At 39.1% G+C, this 23,609-nt stretch overlaps 1 protein-coding gene across 2 annotated transcripts in view; it reads left to right on the top strand.

The window, feature by feature from the left end:
- POLR3A (RNA polymerase III subunit A) overlaps window positions 1–23,363 on the top strand; it is a 53,712-nt gene extending 30,349 nt beyond the window's left edge. Inside the window, exons 20-32 of one of the 2 annotated variants that reach the window (XM_054034740.1) lie at window positions 2,745–2,915; window positions 3,949–4,062; window positions 5,605–5,640; window positions 9,156–9,242; window positions 9,337–9,419; window positions 11,536–11,706; window positions 12,357–12,450; window positions 12,584–12,676; window positions 14,361–14,525; window positions 15,279–15,443; window positions 15,810–15,941; window positions 17,367–17,499; window positions 19,997–23,363. In XM_054034740.1, coding sequence (XP_053890715.1) covers window positions 2,745–2,915; window positions 3,949–4,062; window positions 5,605–5,640; window positions 9,156–9,242; window positions 9,337–9,419; window positions 11,536–11,706; window positions 12,357–12,450; window positions 12,584–12,676; window positions 14,361–14,525; window positions 15,279–15,443; window positions 15,810–15,941; window positions 17,367–17,499; window positions 19,997–20,142 — 1,590 coding nt within the window. In that variant the 3' untranslated portion in view covers window positions 20,143–23,363. The remainder of the gene's footprint in view (window positions 1–2,744; window positions 2,916–3,948; window positions 4,063–5,604; window positions 5,641–9,155; window positions 9,243–9,336; window positions 9,420–11,535; window positions 11,707–12,356; window positions 12,451–12,583; window positions 12,677–14,360; window positions 14,526–15,278; window positions 15,444–15,809; window positions 15,942–17,366; window positions 17,500–19,996) is intronic. The other variant, XM_054034742.1, reaches the window with a different exon arrangement.
- Window positions 23,364–23,609: the final 246 nt, after the last annotated feature.

Below are 23,609 nucleotides of genomic sequence, written 5' to 3'. Positions count from 1 at the left end.
GACCCTTGTTGGCCATTATGCTGTTCATGTACCATTGCTTGGTTTTCCTTGGCTACTATGTTTTATCATTAAACCATTCCCTCCATAAACTTATCCAACTTAATCTTAAAACCAGACAGGTCCGTCGCCCCCACCGTTTCCCTCGGAAGGCCGTTCCAATATTTCACCCCTCTGATGGTCAGAAACCTTCGTCTAATTTCAAGCCTAAACTTCCCCCCGGCCAGTTTGTATCCATTCGTTCTCGTGTCCACATTAGTACTAAACTGGAATAATTCCTCTCCCTCCCTTGTATTAACCCCTCTGATATATTTAAAGATAGCAATCATATCCCCCCTCAGCCTTCGCTTTGTCAGACTAAACAACCCAAGCTCCTCTAATCTCTTTTCATACGACAGGTTTTCCATTCCTCTGATCATCTTAGTCGCCCTTCTCTGCACCCGTTCCAGTTTGAGTTCATCTTTTTTAAACATTGGAGACCTTCATTCCAGTAAAAAACAAAGATGATACCGGTGAAACTTTAAACTCTCTCTTGTTTTGAACCATCAAAACAAAAGGGAAGTTGTCTCCATTACCCAAATGTAAGCATTGACTGTCCTGAGGCAAACCTGCTTGCCCTACTTGTGTGAGCAATCTCAGGCTCTTCAGTGGGACTACTCAAGTAAGGCAAGCAGAATTTGGCCCTTTCTTCAAGAATGAAAACTTATTTTAAGGTGGCGTGATCTTGTTCAAAAGTAGCTCAAGGCTGGCCTAACTTTTTGCTTCTATGTAGGTAAATAGGAATTCTCCCATTGATTTTAATCAGAGGGAAGGCCCAATGTGAGTGCTCTTGAAATTCACATACTTAAATACTTAAGATCATATCAATGCTCTTATGTAGAGGCATTATTCAATATATTTCCGTGCAATCTCTGACCCCATTCAGAGGGTTTAACATTCAGGGGTGCAATCCAGGCCAGTGAGGACTGTGTCACTACTGGCCCTCTAACCTTGGGGACTCAATTCTTTGCTGCTGTAGCTCCCACTTAGGCCACTCACAAAAAGCATGCAGGTCACCCCTGAGTGTCTGTGTATAGCCACAGCCCAAGTCCAGAAACAATGACCCCAGCAGCCTGGCAGCAACCCTGCCACACTTTGGCTTCCAGCAGCCTTGGTTACTACTTGCGGTGTGACCCCCGCACACTTCCAGTCCCAGATTTTCCCCAAAAAAGTGTGTTCTGCACTTGTCCAGCCCTCTCCTGGACAGTCAAGCTGTATTAGGTCCATTGCCCCTCCAGGGGCTTAGTATACAACAGTTTGCTACCATAAATGGAGTTACCCACACAGTTCAGTTTCAAGACAACACTTGATTGTAAAACTACAAAGAGAGATTTTTAAGTCAGTACAAATATAAGGCATTAAAGTTAGAAATGGTTACAAGAGAAATAAAGATAAAACGCTTTCTAAACTTAACAAACTAGACTTGGTTCAAGGTGAAATTCTTACCAGAGTTTCCAGTAATATTGCTGCCGAAGTTTCAGGCCAGGATCTGCTCTCCTAAGTCTATTGGCTGTTTCTTTTATCGTCTTAGATGAGTGAGAGGGAAATGGATAGGGAGAGACAAAGTGTGATGTTTTTATCCATTACTTTTATAGTTTAGTCACCCTTTGAAATGTATTTTCCTGAGGGTTACCCCTTGTTCAGGGGTTCTCAAACAGTGGGTCGGGACCCCATTTTAATGGAGTCGCCAAGGCTGTAGTTAGACTTGCTGGGGCTGAAGCCTGACCCCCGCTGCCTGGGGCTGAAGCCAAAGCCCTGGCAAGGGTGGCTAAAGTTACATGCCCCCTGCCCAGGGTGGGAGCCCTTGGGCTTCAGCTTTGGCCTCCGCCCTGGGCAGCAGGACTGGGGTGGGCTCAGGCTTGGGTCCCCCTTCCTGGGGTCATGTAGTAATTTTTGTTGTTAGAAGGGGGGGGCACAGTGCAATGAAGTTTGAGAACCGTTGCCCTAGATAAAATTCCTTCCAGCTATGAGGATGGAGACATGGGGTCTCGTGAAAGAGTTTTCATGCTGCTGTTTACTTAAAATGCAGATTTGCCTTGTCTCCCTCTTGCTTTTTCAAGGACCTTGTAACTATTTCTATGTAAATTGAAGTAAACACACATTCCTTTAAGACCTGTTTGTCCAGTCCTGCCTAATCGCAGCTATGTGGGTTGAACATGTACCACAAACACCTTGAAGCCTAACTCATAAATTAGAAAACTATATTTTTTAAAAAGGTCAACTTCAGAGGCTGATGTTCAGTGGTGATATTTTTAACTGTCTCTGCTCTTTCCTTCTCTCTACAAGACCATATATGTGGTAATGTGTCTCCTATGTTCTTGCATTTTTTAAAAAAAATACCAGGAAGCAAAGCTGGTTAGAGAAACCACATGATTGAAAAGGCATTTCCTTGAAAACATGTTTGTATTTTTAAATTCCAGATAAATTGGGCTGTATCAGGTTCTTATGGTGGTAAATTTTGAGTGTGTGTGTGCACCAAAATTAAATGATAGGAAGAACAGGAAGGAAAGTTTGCAGACCTTCATTACGCTTTGAATTTTTTATTGCTATTGAGTGTTTGTGTTTTTGGGGTTTTTTTTGCTCTCAGGGGAATATAAAATGAATTAAAATTTTATTTTCTCAGTCCACATTCCATAGGTTTTTGTAACTCCAATGCATGGGTATTCCTAAAAAACAGCTGTCTTTACCTCCCCTCCTTTTTTTTCCAGAGACGGCTGGTGAAATCTCTTGAAGATCTTTGCTCTCAATATGATCTCACTGTCAGAAGTTCTACTGGTGACATTATACAGTTCATTTATGGGGGAGATGGCTTAGATCCTGCCGCTATGGAAGGGAAAGACGAACCTTTGGAATTCAAGCGAGTCCTGGACAACATCAGAGTAAGATTTTTCTGAAATCATTTGTTTGAAATACATTTAGGCTCTCTAGTTGTCAGAGGCATGAAATGCTATTTGGGACATAAAGAAGAAAAGTGTCATGATACAACATGGAGCATCATTCTAATGTAAGGATTTCTTTTAAACTCAATTTCTTGCAGATCTATGTTAAGTAAAGAATTCTATAGCTTTCTTTGAAATCGAGTGACTAGATTATCACTTGGGGTTTTTTAAGATGTTAATGCAGGGGTCGGCAACCTTTCAGAAGTGGTGTGACGAGTCTTCATTTATTCACTCTAATTTAAGGTTTTGCGTGCCAGTAATACATTTTAACCTTTTTAGAAGGTCTATTTCTATAAGTCTATAATATATAACTAAACTATTGTTGTATGTAAAGTAAATAAGGGTTTTAAAATGTTTAAGAAGCTTAATTTAAAATTCAATTAAAATGCAGAGCCCCAGACCGGTGGCCAGGTCCCGGGCAGCGTGAGTGCCACTGAAAATCCGCTCGCGTGCCGCAGGTGGCCTACTCCTGTGTTAGTGCCTGACCCAAAGCCCATTGAAGTCAGTGGTTGGACTACTGTTGACTTAATTGGGTAATTGACTGGCTCCTTATTGCACACAGTAATGCTTTGAAAATTATTCTTCTGTGTTGGGTTGTTGGATTTCTCAGCTCACAGGAAGATAGCCTTGTTTGCTGTCTCTAAGCCTAGCATGGTATTGTGAAACACTTGAATGCTAAACATGCTGAACATCTCTTTTCAGAATGTTCATATTTTATCTTGCCTAAGACGAAAGGTTTTCTGTGGAAGTGGCAATTTGGACTTAAGTGACTGGCTGTGATAATTTGATTTGTGTAATCAGAAACATATGGATTGATTTTCCAAATACATATATTTGGGACACTATTCAGTGAAGTGTTAAGGGACTCTATTGTCCATGCGGAACACAGAACTAATCTCTAAAATGTTTAATGTAATGACCCTGTGGTCTCTCTATATGTAGAAGCATAACTCTTTTTATTTTGTTGCTTAAGGCAGTATATCCATGTCAAAATGAACCAGCTCTTAGTAAAAATGAATTGGTGTTAACTGCTGAGTCCATCATGAAGAAAGTTGAATTCCTTTGCTGCCGGGACAGTTTCCTACAGGTAACTTTTTAATCTTAATAATCATGAAATAAAAAGAAATATCACTTCCCTCATAAATCAAGAATATTAAACAATTGAGAGCTTTTATTTAAAGACTGATGCAGAGCTTTTCAAAAGAAAAGTTTTATCCACTACTAGCAGCAACACCTACTGTACTAATCTGTCTTTAAGATATTTCTGATTACTGCATTCACGATGGGGTAAGAGTAGCACTTCAGTATGGATAATTAATTTCTTCCTTTGTCGTCTTGGGTAAATCTGTGTTTGCTACAATAACTTTATAAAGGAAGGAAAGTCTAGTTGTTTGTTTGAGCAGGGGCCAACCATTGACCTGCTGAAACACCTTAATCAAAACTCTTGATTGCTCTATACCTCATTTTTACCATCTGCAAAATAGTTCTAGTAATTAGCTATCTCAGAGGAGCATTAAGGAATAATGTGATATTTGACATATAACTGTGAAAGTACTAATATCAAGAGCTCTTCCCTTTTATCCATCTTTTGTGTAACTATCTTTTGTCATTTTCCCTATTCCCTTTAGTAAACACTCATTTTCTTACGGTTCCCAATCCAACAAAGCACTTCAAGTACATGCTTTGCTGTATTGGGGCCTGTTTCCTGAGGCTTATCCACACTCCTAAAAAAATGGTGTGACTGCTTGCAATAGGATTTCACAAAATGCAGTGTTCAAGTTTTACAAAAGTACTAGGTAACTATTTAGAGAGATGAGTAGATATCCTAATTTGAGTTTTATCGTTCGGTGACAAATGCTAATGTCTGCACTGCCCCGCAGTTTGGACTATTTGGGTGTATAGAGCAGAGCACACCGAAGTGCTGTGTTGTCACTCCCCCCATGTGGATTCTGCAGGCGTGAACTAAAAGATTCTTAGTTCACATTAATGTAATCCTGAAGAGGGACCTTTTAGTTTGCGCCTGCGACATTCACAAAGGGGAGTGACAGCCCAGCACTTCAATGCGTGCTGCTGTTCACACCCCCATAGACCGAACTGCGGGGCAATATAGATGAGCCCTAATGAAGAATTAACCCTGACTGATGCAGCTTGAAATGGCCTCTGGGATATCGGCGATGAGACTATGAATTTCAGTGACTGGCTCTGGTGGCTCTTTGCTATTTATGATGGATCACTGTGATTCAGAGCAGAAGGTGACAAGATTTGTAGACAGCTCTTTATATGTATGACTTGCTATCCAAATGCCAGTGCTGAGTAAGTAGACTACTGTGGATACAAATAGAAGTGGATACAAATCTCAACTTCATGGGCTGGTAAACAATTTCTTCACAGCTCCCAGAAATAAATTCTGATCTGATAGCATTATAAGGTTCAAAGTTAATTCTCTTAATTTTAGAACCGCGCTAAATTGTAATGCTCCTTTCAGAAGTCAAACTAAGATGCACAGATATAGCTACATCATTTAGCATTAACTTTTTTGAAAGATTTATTTCTGACCAGTAAATTGCAGACATTACTTTTTCTTCTCTCCTTTTACCTTTTTCTTTTTCCCCCCCATTCATTCTTGAAGGCATTAACTGAGACAGGTTATGAAAAGTATAATGAGGTAATTGTAGCATGCGTGTGCACTGTATGAGCATTAATGTTAGTGCTATTTAACTTAAGATATTTGTGCAAGATCTTACAGTAACACATGGTACTATATACGTTACTGTCTGGCAAATTATAATTAAGATTTCTCCTGCATTAATCCACTACATCTTTTTTAATTTTTGGATGAAAACAAAGCTCAGATGTGATGAAAAGGTCCCTGCTAGCTAAATTCCAAGAATTAACTTCGGCACACCACTTTTTTCTCTCCACTCTCATATCCGTCATCTTAATCACTAAGGTTATTAAGTCAGTCTAATAGCTTGAAACTCCATCTTGTTTCAGAAGTACTAGTTTATGGCAATTGGAGGTAACTTAGCATCATTTCCCATTAACACTTGGAAAGGACTTTGGTGGTGGTTTTCCCTGCTTCTCATGCATGTGGAAGACCCTTGAAAATAGTAAATCTCTCTCCAGTGCTTCACTTTGCATTCTGTACTATCATTACTTTATGATGGCTAAAACTAGCATTTAATTGAGAATCATAGAAATGTAGGGCTGGAAGGGACCTCAAGAGGTTATCAAGTCCAGCTTCCTGCACTGAGGCCGGACCAAGTAAACCTAGACATTCCTGACAGATTTGTCCAACATGTTAAAAATATCCAATGATGGGGATTTTACAATCTCCCTTAGAAGCCTATTCCAGTGCATGATTACCCTTATAGTTAGATATTAGGAAAATCTTTCTAATTGTTCCTGCTGCGGATTATGCCCATTACTACACCTCTACCCCGATATAACGCTGTCCTCGGGAGCCAAAAAATCTTACCATGTTATAGGTGAAACCGCGTTTTATCAAACTTGCTTTGATCCGCCAGAGTGCGCAGCCTCCCCCCCCACCCCCACCGCCCCAGAGCACAGCTTTACTGCGTTATATCCAAATTCATGTTATATCGGGTCACGTTATATCACGGTAGAGATGTACTTCTCCTACCTTCAGTGGACTGTTCATCACCATCCTCTTTATAATGATCCTTAACGTTTTTGAAGACTGTTATCAGGTTTTCTCTCTTTTTCCCGCCCGCCCCCCATCTTCTTTTCTCAAAACTACATATGCCTAGTTCTTTTCACCTTTCCTCATAGGTCAGGTTTTCTAAGCCTTTTATCATTTTTGTTGCTGTCCTTTGGACTCTCTCCAGTTTGTCCACATCTGTCCTAAAGTGTGGCACCTAAAACTGGACATAGTATCCAACTGAGGCTTCCCCAGTGGTGAATAGAGTAGAACAGTTACCTCCCATGTCTGACATACGATGCTCCTGTTAATATACGCCCCAGAGTGATATTGGCATTTTTCACAACTGCATCACATTGTTGGTTCATATTCAATTTGTGATCCACTGTAGCAGCCAGATCCTTTACAGTAGTGTTATCTCCAAATCAGTTATTCCCCATTTGATTTTTTTTTCCCCTTCCTAAATTAAGTACTTTGCACTTCTCATATTGAATTTCATCTTGTTGAGTTCAGACCAGTTCTCCAGTTTGATCACCTAGGATTTGCAGCTCAGAAGCCTGTATACGGAAGCATTCCAATTGCTTGTTTTGAAAGTTGTTTAGGTATTCAGGAACAGTTAAAGCAAACACATTGTCTGTTAGTAAATTAGTTTGCTTGTCTGGGTCCTATCCTATCTCTGTCAAAGATTCTCACTGTTGCTAACTCTTGCTATTTCATTGCAAGTCTTAGAATGTTTGATTTATTTCCAAAAAGCCCAGCTCTGGGAGGCATGTTATTAGGTAAAAATCTAGGCTCTCATTTTTTTAAAAAGTAAATTTCTAGCCCTCATGGTTAGACTAGCAATTGAAATGTGGTTCAAAAAGTTCACAAAGTTGTATGGCTTTTAACCATCTCATGATTTTTGGTATCTTAGAGTTGGAAGTACTGCTTCCTGTGTAATCTTACCAAATCATTTAACCTCCCTTTCCATTTGCTCATCTGTAGTAGGGAGATGATGCTTACTTACCATGTGGTTATTTAATACTTAGCTGTTAAGGAGTAATAAAAGCTTGAGGTTTGAGATGGTCTGGTGGAAGGATCTGTAAAAGAGAAAAGTATACTTTTCAGTGAACATGATTAAAGGAAGAAAAGTATATCGCAAGGTGAAAATAGGCAGAAATAACTTATTACATTTGTAATCTTCTAAATGGGGATAAAGTGAAGCACCAATTCCTGTGGCATACTTTTATTATCTAACCCTTCCATTTTGACCTGGTCTGCAAATTCTGATTTACAGTAGTGGACTGTTAAACTAAAAATGCCTTGAATGTTGAGCAAAACATCCACATCTTGGAGTTAATCTGCAGAGTCTGCTGTGACAGATTATACTCTGTTGACAGTGTATTATTAATGGTGGGTGCTGTGGATAGGAAATGGCTAGAAAGGTTATTCCTGATATTTATTTAGTGGATGGAGTAACTTTAAATGCCCAATTACTGAGGATATTGGATGGTTCTGCAGATTGTTTGGTCACCTCAGAATTGGTGGGATTAGTGCAGTACCTAGTGCAGGGGTCAGCAACCTTTCAGAAGTGGTGTGCCGAGTCTTCATTTATTCACTCTAATTTAAGTTTTCACATGCCAGAAATACATTTTAACCTTTTTAGAAGGTCTCTTTCTATAAGTCTATAGTGTATATAACTAAACTATTGTATGTAAAGTAAATAAGGTTTCTAAAATGTTTAAGAAGCTTCATTTAAAATTCAATTAAAATGCAGAGCCCCCCGGACCACTGGCCAGGACCCAGGCAGTGTGAGTGCCACTGAAAATCAGCTCGCGTGCTGCCTTTTGGCACACATGCCATAGGTTGCCTACCCCTGACCTAGTGGATAAGTGTCCACATCACACAGTCAGTCACCAGAACAATTGGCTGCCTCCACAGAGAGGCAACGGATTTGAATGGACTCTGAAAACTGAATTGTCCTCAGCTGTAGAAATAGTTCTTCCAAGTCACTGTTGAAGTACATTGACACGGTAGCAGAGTTTACAAAAGGTTGCCTTGTTACTGCTTATACTGATCCTGTTTGTATGTAAATAGAGAACTTAACTCTGCAGGAATCATTAACTTTTAAAATATTGCTGGGCGAGCCTGTCACTAATATTGGCATTGCATAACTAAAACGCAACAGTTGGGGAGCAGGAGAAAAAGGGGTAAGTGGGAAGCACAGAGATCCTCCAAAGTGGAAAATCTTTGTCAGTTTCTAGGAGAATGCTGAGGAGGGATACTTTATATGTATTGGTATAAATTCCTGAGGTACCGCTGTTGATTTTTTTCGTTACGTCAAGGGTGAATTTGGTTTGTGGTACCCACATACTGTGTGCCTTGGTTTTGCTGTCTTCTCGTAGTGTGCATTTCTGATTTAGTATTGTTAAAAGGTTCTTTCAGATATGTAACCAATAGCATTTACCATAGTAGGGCTGGAGTACGAGACTCATCTATTTCATAATTCTTACTTTTTTTTTTTTTTTTTTAAATTTCAGGAGATTAAAAAATTCATCAAAAGCGTTTCTGAAAAGATCAAGAAAACCAGGGACAAGTATGGTATTAACGACAATGGCACAACAGAGGTAACTGCCTTCAGAGGGGTAACAACAAATGTACGTACAGTAAAGCTCCATAACCCACTGGATTTCTAACATTTCTGTCTCTTTGTCTCTTCAGCCACGTGTCTTGTACCAATTGGATCGAATTACCCCAACGCAGCTTGAGAAGTTTCTAGAGACCTGTAGGGACAAATACATGAGGTACAAGTTTCAGTACTTGTTTTCTTCTAATTGGCTTATATCAATTCAATGTTCACCACTACTTATACAAGTTAGGGGTAGGGCTTGTAACTGATTGACTTAAATCTGAGAATGTAATTGTTGTTACAATAGTGCCTTCTGTCTCTTCTGTTGGTGTAATTTATGTCGCTCAGAGGTGTGGGTTTTTTCCAGACCCCTGAGCAACATAAGTTATACTGACAAGAGGTAGTATAGACATGGCCTTAGTGTTAGGATAGTGTTAAAGTTATGTCAATTTGAAGGCCATTACAACCTTGACTGTTAATCTTGATCTATAAACAGACTGTAGACACTCATTATCTTTAGTTTTGCACAACATTGGTCCTGAATCTGACACTCATTTCTGGGAGACAGCTTCTGTACTATAAGAAAACACTGATAGTCTGGAGGCTCTTCTCTCTGTTCATCGTGAGTTAATTCGTATGTACAGAGAAGGTTCATAATGACTTGGGATTCGTTCATTGGGATATAAATGAGGGTGACAGCTATCCTCTGGTCTCCTACATGCACTCAATGCATTGGTTATTTGCTAAACCTATTTCTGCTGTGGCTTAATGCGTCTAGAACAGTGGTTTTCAACCTTTTTTCATTTCCTGACCCCTAAAAAATTTCAAATGGAGGTGCAGACCCCTTTGGAAATCTTAGATATAGTCTGCAGACCCCCAGGTTGAAAACCACTGTTCTAGAAGCACTAGGTTTATGTAGAAGATAATTTACAGCAGACTTGTTAATTAACTGGCATGTTGGTTTTCTTTGCTGTGATTACTTAGCTTATGCTCACGTGGGTAATGTTCTTCGGTGCAAAGCATATGTTATGTGTTCCACGACTCTCTTTTTGGTGTTAACCTGTTTGTATAGCCTTGGATGGTGGTCAACTTATACTAGTAAATTCTGGTTTTAATTAAGGTTTTGATGTAGTGTAATCTTTTTGTGATTTATCACAATGGTATAATTTTGGAAGGGACTTAGTTGCTATGACACATTTCTTTGCTTAGTTACATTGTAGTTTAAGCAGGAGAGAACTCCTACCAGGACCGAGGGTACTCTCTCCGTCAGAGAGAGACGTAGCTATACCGATGTAAGTTTTGAATATAGACAAGCACTAATTTAAATAACTATTGTCTGCCGCCATACAGCCTCATTGTTGATTGCATCAAATCTCACAGGCTAACCACTGTAAGCCCTGGTTTGTATTGGGAAGGGTATTCTCCAAAGAAAACCCAGGGCGACGCTGAAGGTTGCACTGCTGATTTAGCAGGTGGCATTCTCTCTTGAGTTTGGTGTTGGGGGAAAATGTGCTCCTTGAGTGCTGATCCCATTTCACTCTTTGCAAAAATAGAAGGGTTAATTCCAATGTCCTGACAAAACTGCAGTTTAAAATGTAACTTCTCATCAAAACCTCTCTTCTCCTTTGTAGCTTCATGTTGCATATGGTGGCATACTTCACTTCCTGTGCTGTTGCTGTTATCTGTTTGAATAGCTGATGCATTGATGCTATAATAAAGCAATAACATGATCTGATTTTATTCTCAGAGGCTTTCCCTCTCAGAAATTGGATTTCAATACATTATAGCGGCTTTCTTTTTTTTTTTTTTGGCTTTTCAAGAGGAAAAAGTTCTGTATCATGGGTCACCTTAGATAAATCTAATCTTCTAACTTTGTCAACCCATCAAGAACAATTCCATAATGCAGAATTTGTATTTGGAATATGGGAATTGCCAGTGTGTTGGTCCATCTGATGATGATTCTGGATCTAGCAATGGCCAGTACCTAATACTTCAGAAGAAGATGAACTTCTTTTAGTTGACCTGACCAGTTTTGGAATGTTTTTTATAACTGGGGCAGCGGAATTTCTCTATGCCCCTGGCAGTCGTTCACATTGCATGAAATTGGTGTTTGTCTCTTTTCCTGCCAGGTCTGGCGAAGAAAATACAGTTTAAAAACTCTCATTAGCACTCCTGGAATAATGCTTAACTTTGCTCAGCCTAGATTTAGTGTCTTAATGAGCAATTTGTTTTATCCTGTGTTTTTGATTTGAGGTTTGTTTGGTTTTTTTAACCCCTGACTTTCTTCTCAGGGCACAGATGGAGCCTGGCTCTGCAGTAGGAGCTCTGTGTGCTCAGAGTATTGGTGAGCCTGGCACACAGATGACTCTGAAAACTTTCCACTTTGCTGGTGTTGCCTCGATGAACATCACTCTGGGTGTTCCTAGAATCAAAGAAATTATTAATGCCTCCAAAGCAATCAGGTACTGAAACCTTTTTTTATTCCTCTGCTTTAGTGAAAAGTGATTAACCTGCAGCCCAAAGTAGGATCTGTCTTGCAGGAATATGCAAGGCTTACCCTGTCAAATATCTAAACAAGATGAACCAGGTTACTCATCAAATTTGTATCTTAATTGGCAGAAAATCTCATATTTCAGTCCATCCAGATAATGACTTTTCTAGTAGCCCAAACACAAAGTTAGGTGTTCATTGCCTTTTACAGACTACAGACTGTCAAGAGATTAGTCTACATCAGATGGGTCTAGCTCGAGCAGTAGTTAAAACACTTGTATATTTCTGATGTGCACCTGGAGCCATAGTTAAGCACTGCTACAGTAGACTAAGCCATAAAAACGTACTCTAAGCTCTTAGAGTATGTATACGTTGGAGTATGAATTCCAATAACTGTCTTATTCCTTCAAGCTTGAGATATTTAAAGAATAATTTTCTTAGACATTGTGTCAATTTTGGGTACTATTATTTTCTAGCAAGCAGCAGTCTCTTTTACAGCCTGTCCTATTTGTCCCTATAGTGGATGGTAGTCAAGACAGACCACAGAAGCTAGGATACAACAGAAAGCTGCTGTTCTATAATCTAGCTAGTAAATTTTATTGCTGTGTCTTATTCTGTGTAGCACACCTATTATCACAGCACACTTGGACAAGGATGATGATTCTGATTTTGCCCGTCTGGTTAAGGGAAGAATTGAGAAAACTCTATTAGGAGAGGTAGGAAAATCTTCATTGTTGGTACTACATTAAATTTAAAAACTCTAGTCTGTATTGTTGCAGACTTTTTGTAGTGGACAGTAACCATTCTTGGAGAGATTCTAACTATTCCATCTGGATCTGTAACTTACAGATTTCAGAGTACATCGAAGAAGTGTTTCTTCCTGATGATTGCTTTATACTGGTCAAGCTCTCTCTGGAGCGGATTAGACTGCTGAGACTAGAGGTGAGTTTTCCAGATCTTGTTCACTGTACTACTTGGAAAACCAGAACAAGCGGTGGTCCCTTCCTCCACACCAGTTGATGCCCTTTTCAGAGATGTCAATGAAACAAGCTAGTTAAAGAGCAAATGGAAAGTGCCATCCACAAGATGTCCATATAAGGTTTACAACTCTGTTTAGTACTCAAAGTTGGCATTTCAGAGCATTGCCTAGAGCTGGGAATAGCACAGGCAGGCAGTGTTCAGGTTTCCTGACTTATTTAACTTCAGGATTTATTCAAAGAACAACTAAGTTGCACAGAATTATGGTCATCATGTAAGTAGACCATTGCTAAAATTTATTTTTCTCTTGAGCCTTTCGCTAGGAACAGATCTTCTGAGGTGTTGTGCTATGTGGCAAATTGAGTTCTGTGAGACAAGGTGGGTGAGGTAGTTGTCATGCTGTCTGGAGTAGCTCATGTTTGTGAGCGTCGAAAACAGGGCAGACAACACGGTCTGGCGGTGTGCTCTATAATTAGATTTTACAAGCTGGACTTAGTTTGTTACATGACGGGCTACAGGTGCTGTCTTTTGTGTAAGATCTGTGCTCTCTTGCGATTGGAAGCAACCTGAACAGTGTGAGATTTTTGGTGTACATGACCATTTATCACTATCTAAAGGTTTGTTAACTAGGAAAAATAAATAAAAGTTGTTTACAAGTTAAAGCAAGCAAACATACACAAATGAGTTCCTAAACGTGATTCGTAAAGATGACAGAGATGTGGTAATCTGTCAATTCAAAATGTCTTTCAGGCTGGACCCAGGAGTTACCCCTGGGGATCTCTGCCTCTGTTTAATGTCTCTGCCCCTGTGAGTTAAAACAGCAAAGAGATGACAAATTTTCATGTGACCCTGTTTTATCTCTTACATTTGGCCTTCCAGTTCATGAGACAAACCCCCTTGTACCTAGCATTTCCAAGGTCTTGATAGGGCCATTCACGAATCCTTTGTACTATGATGATTCTTAATGGCCCGTTTAATCTTGATAGGCCTCCTTACTGGGTGTGGGAGATGATTTCCGTGCCTGGGTTCACAAGTTCAGAGCAAACATTTTCAAAGTTATAAAGCAATGCTTACATATTTCCTTATAGCATGGGGTACAGGCATTGCAAGTGAGATTAATGTATGCAGCAACTTGCAAGCATTTCATCTAATCTAAACACTAAATATATTCTGGTAAAACTAATACCTATTTTGAACAAAACTCACATATAGGTGAGCTGGTTTGGTTTCCAACTATGAGTTTGTCAGTTCTTAGCTAATGCCAGCTCTGGCACTTGGTTTACTGGCATTACAGTAATATCTCTTTATTATTCACCCACCTTGTGTGTCTAATATCCTGGGACTGACACAACTGCAATAACACGGCAAATAGTTTAGTTCTGTGTCCTATTCAATAAAAGTTCACCCTTATAGAACACTCCAGTGAGACTGAAGTGGCATCTGGGCCTGTGTGGACCATCTGCAGAGGGGCACATTTCACTCCGAGAGCTATTTTGTGATAATCTGCAAGCATTCCATTTGTTAGCCCCATCCAACTGTGATAGTATCCTGGTTAATTAGTGGAGCAGAAATCTGATTTCTGCATGGCTGAAAGATTTAAAATGGTTAAAGGACATATTTTAATATTCAAGGAATCATTTCGTCACAGGTGAATGCAGAGACTGTGCGATATTCTATCTGCACATCTAAGCTAAGAGTGAAGCCTGGGGATGTTGCCGTTCATGGAGAGGCAGTTGTCTGTGTGACCCCTCGTGAGAATAGTAAGAGTTCAATGTATTATGTCTTGCAATCCCTGAAAGAAGAGCTACCAAAGGTAAGTAGAATCTCTTCCTTTTGCAATTGGTAACTGCTTCAATTTGTATGTGGGAAATACTTGTTTCTAGATTGTATTGAGTGTCAATATGGTCTAGTTGTCTGAGTCCAGAACTCCTCGGTTCTAATGCCAGCAATGCTGCTGGCTCTTGTTTCAGCCTTAACATTTCCTGTGTCTCTCCCCCTACGTAAAATGGAGATTGTAATATTTTTCTTACAACATTCTTATGAAGTATGTTTCTTCATAAGACATTTTGAAGATGGAAAGTGCTATTTGAGTACCAAATTTTCTACCACTTAAAAATACGGCAGGTTTTGAAAGGAGCCCATAATAAAATCTTTCAAGTGCATTGCTAAGCTTGTGTGAGGTTCATGTCTAGTTTAGATTTAAACATAGTTGCAAACAAAAACCTGTAACTGACAGGGTGCATGCTGAGTGTCATACAGAGAAAGAGGCAGAGATCTGTAGTACATCTGATTTTCTGGACCCCCTAGATATGGGGACAGAGAAGACTAGTTATACAACAGTAATGTGGTGAATGCCCCTCTTACATGTCTCTCTGGAGCATTCAACACATAATAGAAATCAGACACTAATACTTATTTTAATGTTCAGGCCAGTGTATAAAAGTGGAGTTTTTAAGATAGCTTTGAGGACTGATTTAAAGCCTTAAATGTAAGTGTTCTCACGTTGTCTATTTAAAGCTGCATGGACAGGACAAGTTGAGTTTATACAACTTCTTATTTTGAAAAGATTGTAGTGCAAGGTATCCCAGAGGTGTCTCGAGCGGTCATTCACATTGATGAGCAGAGTGGCAAGGAGAAATACAAACTTCTGGTGGAAGGTGATAACCTACGAGCTGTCATGGCCACCCATGGAGTCAAAGGAACTAAGACCACTTCTAACAACACTTATGAGGTAATGCTCAAGTGTGTCTTAGCACTACTTCTGGCTGCATCTTGATTCCTACTTATGCTCATTTACAGATAGTTAATGCAATTTACCACTTTCACAAGTAACCTGTCAGTGTGTGTATTATCATAAAAGGCTAATTCAGCTGCCAACTTCAATTACTTTTAATGAGCAAATGTTTTTATTAATTCAGGTCGTGTTTTTTTAAAAAAAGGGTGGTGGGGTTGGTAGAATGTGCATCCCAGGAAAATCACTTCAGATTTTTCTAGTTAGATCACTAAGAAAATCTTCAGTCCCATGTGCAAGCAAAGAAATGTTTCAGCGCTCCAGGCACTTAACTTCTTCATTTATTCAACATGATCTCTCTCCTAGGTAGAGAAAACACTAGGGATTGAAGCTGCTCGAACAACCATTATCAATGAGATTCAGTACACTATGGTAAACCATGGTATGAGCATTGACAGGAGGCATGTTATGCTGTTATCAGATCTGATGACATACAAGGTTTGTGCTGCGTTCTTTTTGGTCTCTTTATCCAAACTATCTTTATAGAGGCAATAGAAGAGCTTTCAGCTGAGGAGTATTAATAGGCTATATACTGAAGTAACTGCTAATCATACTAATTAATCCCTGTGACTGAGTTGATATGTCAAACTTGAATGGTGACTTAATCCATAATTTGAGAACAGCAGTCTGTTTGAAGAGCTTCATTTAGAGGTTATGGGTGTCTTTATTTCACCCTGGAGGTCAACTCATTGGCATGTTACAATAAAGAGCATAGGGTTGGTGTGGGCACCCAAGCATGTACACCGCTGTGCATATCTGTTCAAATATTTGAAAGCACAACAGCTGCTCTTCATAGCAGAGGGCAGGGCAGAGTCCTTGCAAATGGAAGCAGATTACATAATGGAGTATGGACTAGGGTTACAGCACTGGCCATTTTGATGCAATGTCAGTACTCCTCAGGGAAGGAAAATAGCTATCCACATCCATGATAATGTATGTTGACTATAACCTAGCTGTATTTGTGTTAATGTACATAATGGAGCAAATCCTTTCTTATGTGTCAAGCTAGAGTACAGGAGTTTAACGCAGGGGAACTTTGCCCTCTGGGAAAGCGGCTAAGGAATTGTAGCTTTTCCTTGTTTCCTGAAGCTGCAGGGCAGTTACTGTTGCACCTTTGGGATTGCAACAGCTTCTGTACTGGTTGTGGCACCTTTCCAAAATTTTGTCTGCAGCAAGCCCACAGCCCCACTTTCCATTTCATTGGAGAAGGGGCACAGAGTACAGTTATAGTAAGCTTGTCAGGTTTCCAGAATCCACTTCTTTCCCTTACCCTTCTGTCCCATGTATCAGAACTTTACTAGCTCCATTATGAGCAAGGTGCTCTGTAGCAACGTGAGTTAGAAACAGGATTAGATTAATATGTTTAAATTCAAGTGGATTTTCTAAGGTGACTAAAATGGAGGATTTGCATTATCCAGCCATTTTACACTTGGAGTCAGATTTATTGGCCAACAATAACTGACAGTCTCCACTAAGTTCTTTATAGCAGCCTCCACAAAGATGGGGTTTGTTTTGTTTTGAAGTGGTTGATTAATAGTTGAACATTTTTCTGTCATCTATATGCCTTTTTTGATTCGCACCTTTTCCTTGGCATCATAAAGTTTCAAGCAATTTATAGCTGATCCTACAGCCTATGAATAAAAGTTTTTTTGGTTTTATTTAAACTTTCATTACTACCAAAGCCTTAACCTTCAAAAGACTTACGCATGAAGCGGCAGAACAGAGGCTACACTTCAGACTGTAGACTTTTGTTCAGTACTGTTAAAATAAACTATATATTTTGTCATATCCACTTATTTTGATCAATAAATTTAACCAAACCCTTGGAACTATGACTGTCTTTTTGTTTCTGCATTGATCTAGGGTGAAGTCCTGGGCATTACTAGGTTTGGGCTGGCAAAAATGAAGGAAAGTGTGTTAATGCTGGCTTCTTTTGAAAAGACTGCAGACCATCTGTTTGATGCTGCCTACTTTGGGCAGAAGGATTCTGTGTGTGGTAGGTATTGTAGGTTAGACTGTAGCATGCAGTATTCACTCATCTGCAAAATACTCTTAAAGCGTGCACGTTTGTGTGTTTGTGTATGTTCCCCACCTGCCAAAGCTTTCTGTGTGCCTCCCAAAACACTAAAATGAATCTAGGTCATATGCTAAAAGCTTCAGCAGTGGGGCTGGATAAAACATCTTGACCCCCAGAAGTCTGACAGACACTACCCTAGGGCCACATCCTGTTCCCATCCAAAGATGTTAGTCAGTTAGAGCCCTGCCTGTGCTGCTGGGGATTAAATTTGTCCCTTGGGATTTTTTTTCCCCTTAACTAAATGAAATAGCAGGAAATTAGTTTCTCTCCTTTATTACCTAGCAAGATCAGTGTTCTTGTGTTCACTCTACAAGTTTTGTTGACCATTACTGAGACCTAAAGCGGATTAAGGAAAATAGTTCCCTGTTTTGTTTTTTAGGCTCCCTTTTTGTTTGTACTTTAAAGTGCTGTACATATCTGTGGTACTTTGAATAATGAATAATTATGATGGGTTTCATCAATTGCAACAAGAAAACCCAGATGGCCAAGGGGCTTGAACTCTTAGGCACTCAAAGGCCATAGGGATAAACAAAGTATAAAATCTTAGCGAGATCTCTTGTTCAAACAGATAAAAGCTTTTTAGTTCACCTTCAAAATGTACATGCATATTTCTAGGCTTATAAGTTACTGAACTAATATCAGTTGCAGCTTTCTCTTATTCCACTGGATGGATGAAAGGCACAAATAACTAAAACTAAAATGTAAAAAAGCTGATGCAGTTTTCTAGTACCATGATAGTTAAATATTTGAGTTTTGTCATTTGATTGTAAATCCCTTAATTTTAAGTTCTCATGCATACTCTGTACCTGATTAGAAATCTGTTTTTTTTTTTTTTCCCCATTCTCTTTCCCCATCCAATTTTAGTTCAGTTTAGACAGTTATCTACTCAATTAAGCTAAGGAGTTGGGGAGGCAGGCAGATTTCATTACAACTCTAGTTACCTTGACTACATGTTCGTTCAGAGCCTAGCATAGTGGAGCCGTTATCCCTCATTAGGGCTTCTGGGTGCTACTGAAATATCAAAATACTAATATAACAGAGGCTTTGTTTGGGATGTGTTGAAAATATAGAGCTGAATCCACTGACTTCTTTGTGGATAGAAACGCTTGTGAATAGATGGAGATAGTTTTGAAAGCTTGGCATGGCTAGTCCATATTTTAAGAGCTGTCTCTTTTTCTAGCCACCTGTGCCTACCGTGTGATTGACTTTTATTAACATTTGTTTTCTTTGCTGTGATTGTGGTTAAAGTGAGGGTCCTATGGTGAACTTGCTCCATCCTGAACGGTATGGAAAAGAAAATGTTTGCTCAAAGTCCCCTCTGACTGAGTTTCCCTTTTCCTCAATCAAGATTTTACTAAGGACCTTTTCATGCTGCCCTCTTCCTGTAACAGTTTAGTTCAAATAAGGCAATGGGATGGAAAAAAATTTCTTATTTCCAAATGTAAAGAGGTAGTATTGGCAGTTTTTCTTACAGGCAAGCCGTGTACAATCACATGTTAATACGAGTAGGAAATATAGGTACATCGTCATTTTGGTTTGAAGGGCACACGTTATTGCTGTTCATTATTACTTGAATTATTGTAGTGTGTTGGGTCCCCAGTCATAAGCCAGGATCCCGTAGTGCTAGGCTGTAGAAACGCAGAACAAAAATACAGTCCCTGCTCCAAAGAGCCAACAATCCAATTAGAGACAAAACACTGCTTTTTATTTTCATGTGTAGTTGTTGAAATCTTTGAATATATAGTAATTGAAGAGCAGTGTTCTAGGAGTACATATGTAAAACACAGTAATACAGCACATTGCTGAAAAGTTAGGAAATAACCTTGTGCATGTACACATGTATTGCATGCATTTATGACTTCACTTCCAAACCATATATTAACTGACACATCAAAAGCACTAGGGCTCGCTTGAAGGCTAAATCCATGGCAAGATTGATAACTTTCAACACATGCACTTCTAAGTCATCAAAATGCAAAAAAAAATTAATCAGAACAGCTGAAGTGGTGAGAAACTCCAGACTTCATTTCACTTGAAAATCTGTCAGCCTAAGAGAACTTTACCAGACTGCACAAAAGCCTTGCTGCTGTGACAAACAGTAGACAGGTCAACATGCAGGATAAATTCCAAGCAGTTGGGTTCATACTTAACAATAGGCAGTGCCTTGTTCACAGTAAAATTCCAGTGTCAAACAAAGCTATAAATCCATTTTTATAACTGAAGCTCCTTCACTGCTGTTGGTTGGCAAACAAGAAAAAACATTTATTGGTTGTGATGACCATCTTGCTTAACTGTGTCTGGTGGAGAGAGCTTTTGACATGTTTGGCTTTCTATGTAAGGTTCTAACAAGGTTTTGCTGTGCAAGTAATTTTAGAAACTTTTAGTCACTTAACTCTGTGGGTTTTTTCTCTCCTAGGTGTTTCTGAGTGTATCATCATGGGAATTCCAATGAACATTGGAACAGGACTCTTCAAACTGCTGCACAAAGCAGACAAGGAGTCAACCCCTCCTAGGAGGCCCCTTATTTTTGATAACGAATTTCATATTCCACTTATCAAATAGGAGCTACGCAACACCAGTTTGCAAGAACATGGTATAAAGCTTAAACTAAAGTGTTTTTACTACACTCATCTCAAAATAAGTTTGAGCTGTGACTTGGTAAATTAAATATTGTCAAAGAAGTTGGGCAGTTGCTCACTAGTTGCTGATACAGACTTTTAAAGGAGAATACTGGTCTATACAGAGAAGTAGAAATTGGTTTAAAATGAATGTCCGTTAACTATGCTTAGTTGCTAATGTGCAAGAATTTTCCATGCTACAGATATTAAAAGATGCAACACACTGGCTGGAAGACAACTGGAGGAATTGTTACATTACTTAAAATAAATACTCCCAAAGCGTGGTGGTTGCAGTGTAACAGGAATTGACTTTCTTTTTCCTATGTCATCACAAATAAAAACATCCATTTTCTGACAGATACACTCAACTTCTTGGTGTTGGGAGTTGAGGTGTTTCGAATACAAAGCACAGGTGCAATGACATTGGTGCCTTTAGAAGTGGACATTTTTGGACTGCTGTCACTAGACGATCACTAGTAGAACTGGTTAAATGACTACAAAAGGTGCATATAAGGCGGTGCATATAAGGCTAAGAATTATATGCTAAAGCATTAGGATACCAGAGGAAGGCAAGCTTTCAATCTAATAATTTCTTTACAAAAGAAATATAATTGCTATCAGGTTTTACAAGATGTATTGGTCCATGCAACATGAAAAAGCAGTGTAAGCAATTTGTCTACAAGAAAAGAGCTTTTTGCTCAAGGAGACAGTGTCATTTGTGCTGAACCTACTAATTGAGATTGGCAAAATGCTGAAGTAAGACATTATTAAATAGTGGCAGAAATATACTGCCTTTTTGCCTGAAAATCATCTCTGCAGTCTATCTTTCCCTTATGGTTTATCGCTGCATTACTGAGCTTGACAAGAGATGTAACATTGTTTCAGGTGTTCTCATGACAAGGCTAAAGAAAATTCAAGTAGCACATGATAGTTTGTCAGTAGATGTTGATTGTAGTGCGGGATAGTAGAAGGTACTACTTTTATCAGGGTTTTTTTCCTCCAAAGAGCAGGTGATTATTGATGTATATCCATGGTCTGTTGGTCTGTAGACATGAAGACTTCCTGTAAGCAAAATCCTGGTAGCAACACTGACTAGTCAGGAAAATAAATCTATACTGAATAACTGTTCTCTGGGTTTACACTATCTAAACTTGGGAAAATGGGGGCAGCTGAACATGAGGGAGGGATGTACAAGACACATGCACTGTATGTAAGGTTGTAGTACAAGATCTAGATGAAGTTAAAAGTTATACAGTGTACATCTGAGAAATCTGATGCTTTGTAGTATGTGAATAGCCATTAGGATTCTTAGTGTGGCAGGTTATTGTACCTGCTATGTTCTCACAGTGCTGTCTAGGGTTTTTGCTTTTTTATCAGTACAACTGAGCTATTTTCTCTGCTCAGATTTGACAAAGATTTATTCAACACGCTGATCTGTGAATATGGGCAGGGTATATGTGCAAATGGCCTTTCAATGGGAGCTGCAGAAGTCACATCTGCAGTTCCTAAAGATGAGGAATGAACACTAGAAGGTTGCATTGAATGCCCAATTCACACCAGCTTGTTCCTCACCCAAATGCAGAGGTATGTATTAGTAAAAGTATAAGAGAACCAGACTTTGGGAGGCATATACCAGAAGACCAACTCACTTCTATTTTGTTTGTGTAATGTGAGTGACTGAATATTGCCATTGTTAATAGAAAACAATGCTGTCTAATTTCTGCACGAAACTGCCTTTTTTATTATTATTTCCATAAACTCTCCTTATACTAAATTATTTGATGCTGTATTTTCCTCCCCAAAGATTCTGTTCCAGTGAGGATTTAATGGAGGTTACAAAATGTGAAGCAAAGCTAGCATTAAAGGTTGAGAGAAGGCTTTTGTGTACATGGATGATACACAGCTAACTTTTTTCATGGTATAGCATATGTTATATTGCTGAAACTGTAAGCACGTGGCAACCTTATTTTTGTAAATGTCTCATAAGTCAGCCAAGCTCCTTTGAACTTTGTTTTGTTTTTAAAATGAGTAAAGTAGAAGTAGAAAAGTCATCTTTCATGTTTGGTAATGAAAGAACTGAAATATAATTGCTTAATTCTAGTTAGAATAATGTCTTTTCTTTCCCTTTAACCCACTGGAGTTAGAACAATGCCTTTACTTTCCCTTTAACTCATTGGAGTAATCTTCAGATTGAAGAGACACTAAAACCATTCAATATAAATACAATATTCCTGAATGTACACTGATGATATGGGGGGGAATTAACTTTTAAGAACTGTTTTTTGTTTGTTTTTGTTTTTCTTTGGTAAGCAATATTGCCTAGAAGCAGGCATAGCAAATTTGCTTCAAATACCTTCATAACTTGGGTCAGGATGGAAAGGAAAATGATAGCCTTCAGAGCAGCCTCCTTAACTTCTAAGGCTAAGATTGTACAGTCATGAACTGAAGCCAGCTCCGTGTCTACCTGCTGCTTGCCTGGGTGTGTCCAGAGGTGACTTGGTATCTGGCATGGGGTGCATGTGCACTGTGATTTTTATTACATTCCATGGCCAATGGAAAGATACAATGCTGTGTTAAGAGAATATTAGCCCTTTTGTCTGTGGAGTCTGAGATGAAGCAGTGATTTCTGTACATGGAGGTGGATGAATTAAAAAAAGAAAAGACCTACATGAAAAGTTATTGCTACCCTAAAATGTGAATCTGTGGCTTTTGGGTGAACTACTGAGGCATATCCAGTGTAGGTTCAGGCAGGATAAAAAGAGGACAAATTTGGAGGCCTGCAAATCACTAGTGTAGAAATTGGTACTAAACTCATTACAAGCCACTCTTAAATATTTTTGGAAAGCAGTAGCAAAATGCAACCTGCAGAGTAAACTTGCATACTTCAGTTGGATGGCCCTCTTGCAGACCAGTAGTTCTGGTCTGGGGGGGGCGGGGGGAGGTATTATTTTAAGGATATGACTAAGACACAAATTGAGGGATAACAAACTCCTCCTTGCTGCAGATAAATACTTGAGTGTAGCATGGAAGATTCTTGTAGTACTGTACTGTGTTGCTGTGTATAAAGATTTTTCTAAAGATGTAATTTTGGTGGGCTTTGTATTGGAGCAAATTACTGCTTCAGTTTTTTGTAAATATGCATAATAAAACATTTAACAACTTAAACTTTTCGCTTCTCTGTTCTAAGCATGCTTTAATGGTCTTCACTAAATTAAATATATTGCTTATCCTAATAATAAGAGGAAAAAGGAACAAAGGAGAAGTTGAAATTTTAGGTCTGCTTGCTGATGCATTGGTGGTTATGCTCAATGAATTTGGGAGCAAATTACTGATGGTGACCTGGCCTCTTTCTTCATTTATTTATTTAAAGTAATTCAGGCAGCTTAGAATGATCAGATATTTTAAATCATT

This window comes from Malaclemys terrapin, chromosome 7 (genome assembly GCF_027887155.1).
Source record: "Malaclemys terrapin pileata isolate rMalTer1 chromosome 7, rMalTer1.hap1, whole genome shotgun sequence".
NCBI lineage: Eukaryota > Metazoa > Chordata > Testudines > Emydidae > Malaclemys > Malaclemys terrapin.
This window is presented reverse-complemented; position numbering and strand designations above follow the sequence as displayed.